The sequence below is a fragment of the Montipora capricornis genome, chromosome 8 (assembly GCF_036669925.1).
Source record: "Montipora capricornis isolate CH-2021 chromosome 8, ASM3666992v2, whole genome shotgun sequence".
Classification (NCBI taxonomy): domain Eukaryota; kingdom Metazoa; phylum Cnidaria; class Anthozoa; order Scleractinia; family Acroporidae; genus Montipora; species Montipora capricornis.
In genome coordinates, this window is record NC_090890.1 from 14,356,565 (window position 1) to 14,359,064 (window position 2,500).

Consider the following 2,500-nt stretch of genomic DNA (forward strand, 5'->3'; position numbering starts at 1 on the left):
TACCGATGTTAGCAATTAATGTGAAGGACGAAAAATAAAGCTTTTAATTAACGTTTACCTAAAAATAACAAGAAACTTAGGTAGCCACTTTTGAGCAACTTTTTGGATTTTTGGCAATTTTTTAGCAACTTAATAGCAACTTAATTTTTTTCAAACGCCCATTTCACAACTGCATATAACTGTGATGAGCATTGATGTCTTCTTTAGTGAAGTCTGTTGCCTAACCTCCACATCCATGGTTGATCATGCAAGTCGGGGAATTGAAGCAACATGAGGGACTACCTCCCTCCTTCCTATCCCCAAGGTGGTGTTCGTAGCATTATGTACATTAAGGTGGAGGGGGAGAGAGTACCAATATCCAGATAAAGACATATCTAAAGTTAAAGAAGGTAAAAGGATATTGGCCTGAATCTTGGAATTTCACGCTGGATCTCTGAACTGCAGCCAGGAACTCGTTTTTTATTTGTTTATTATTATTTTTTTGTAATTAATATTTTATTTATTTATCAGGGACGGATTTAGGAGGGAGGGGGGCTGATTGGGTTTTGGATAAGCAAAACATAGAAAGGTATAAAAAGGTTGTGAATACTATGGCAGAAATAAAGGCAAACTCTCTGTTTATTCATCTTTCACCCACTTATCTAAATTTACAATGCTTTGATTTTGCACATAGTGTACTACGTTCAAGTGCTTTGGCAAATTATTTCAAATTTTGACCACTATACCGTGAATGTTGCTTTTGTAAGAAAAGATTGAAATGAACACTCCCCCCTACTTCCCCCCTTCGCTCCCACCCCTAGGTTTTAAGTAATTTAGAGGCACTGAAACAGATCGAAACATAAATAGAAAGAATGCTGAGTTGAATTAAGCATATGGAAGTTTCTGTTAGTTGACCAACCCGTCACCTTGTCACGCAACTGGCAACATTATAAGGGATCAGTGAAACATAACATTTTACTTCTTTGAATTCTGAAATTTTTGCTCTAGACTATTAAAGCTCGTCCAGGACAGTTCTTGACCGTGTATTATCAATCAATGACTGGAGAAGACTTCGAACTAGATGTACGCGACGGCAACAACAAAAACGCCTCACTACTCAAGCTCGTCAACGAGTGGACAGGTGTCAATGAGGCTGTCATGCCATCGTCAAGCTCTGGTCACGAACTCTACATAAGGTTTCGATACAGGGCGGGATATTGGAAAACTGTCAGAGTAAAATTCTTGATCACCCACGATCGAGGTAGACAAATTTTGGTAGTCGATTATAGTTTTGTTAATTTATAATTACGGTAAAACTTAAGGACCGTGTGGAGTCCAATTCGGTCGGTAATCGTACAAGTGATTGACCAAATCGGAAGAACCGTGAAGCGAATTACGAGTATGACTGCAAACAGAATTGGACGACAAGATGTGTCCTGTTACAAATTAATCATAACCACAAAAAAAAAAAAAAAAAAAAGAAAACAGCCAAATGTGATAAATGCAATTTGCTAAACAAAAATATGGAGAATAGCTTGAAAAATGACTGTAAGTTTCTTTGAAAACAACCACAAGCGATAAACCTCGACAATTTTGCAAAATCACCCGTTGAAATTGGGTCCAGTTAGTGATTGACACATCAATGTTTTGATTGGTGACTTTAGCTGAGAGGATTTACAATGATTGGCTCATGTAACTGTCCGATCACAGTACAGCTTTGCGAATTAATTAGTGCAAAATAAAGCGGTTAATGCACCAATCACATTTGAGGAGATTGTAATTGTTATGATTAATTAGAGAACACCCAAGAAAGTGTGCATGAAAAGCCGTACCTCTATTACTCGACGGAAACACATAGTTAGTATGAGCCGTTAATGCAATGTTGGCGCGAGCAGGAAGAATCTGGTGCAGTTTGATTATCGAAATAAACGAGTGCTTTTTCCCGCGGTGGTTTCTAAAAGAAGCATGGAACACTTTCACCTTATTTCCATCGAGATATAGAAACACTCGTGAAATTAAAGTTTAAGAGAACTCGAAAAAGTTGTGGAAACACTTGCCAGCGGCTCTTGTTCTCACAACATTTCCCATTCTTCCGAACGTCCCCTCGTGTCTCTGTAACTCGATAGAAACAAGGAAAATGTTTTCAATTCCTTAAATAATTCATTGCCCACGACTAATCTTTTGTAACTGAAGAAACACAGGCATCATGCAGGCTACTAAGTCCAAAAGGTATCTTTCAGGAAGGGCATTTAGAAAACTGGCATTTCTGCTAAGGTTGTAATTCTGTTTCTCTGCAGATTCTAGTTACATTGTGATCTTTCATATCTTTTTAGATGCTCCCTCTCTCGTCATATCAAACTGCACATTCCGTGACAACCACAAAAAGGGCGTTTCCTTAACAGACTTTATGGGAAATACGATCATTGGTACAACTACTGTGATTCGGAATAGTGCAGGAGGCATGACTGCTGAACGAAACGCTGGAACCCTCACAGCCACCCACAGTCATTTTATCAACAAC

General features: G+C 38.5%; 1 protein-coding gene across 1 annotated transcript in view; it reads left to right on the forward strand.

The window, feature by feature from the left end:
* LOC138060237 (protein bark beetle-like) overlaps nucleotides 1–2,500 on the forward strand; it is an 89,369-nt gene that overhangs the window by 13,247 nt on the left and 73,622 nt on the right. The window contains 2 exon segments of the mRNA XM_068905974.1: nucleotides 988–1,240; nucleotides 2,313–2,500. The exon segment at nucleotides 2,313–2,500 is cut by the window's right edge and continues 1,130 nt beyond it. Coding sequence (XP_068762075.1) covers nucleotides 988–1,240; nucleotides 2,313–2,500 — 441 coding nt within the window.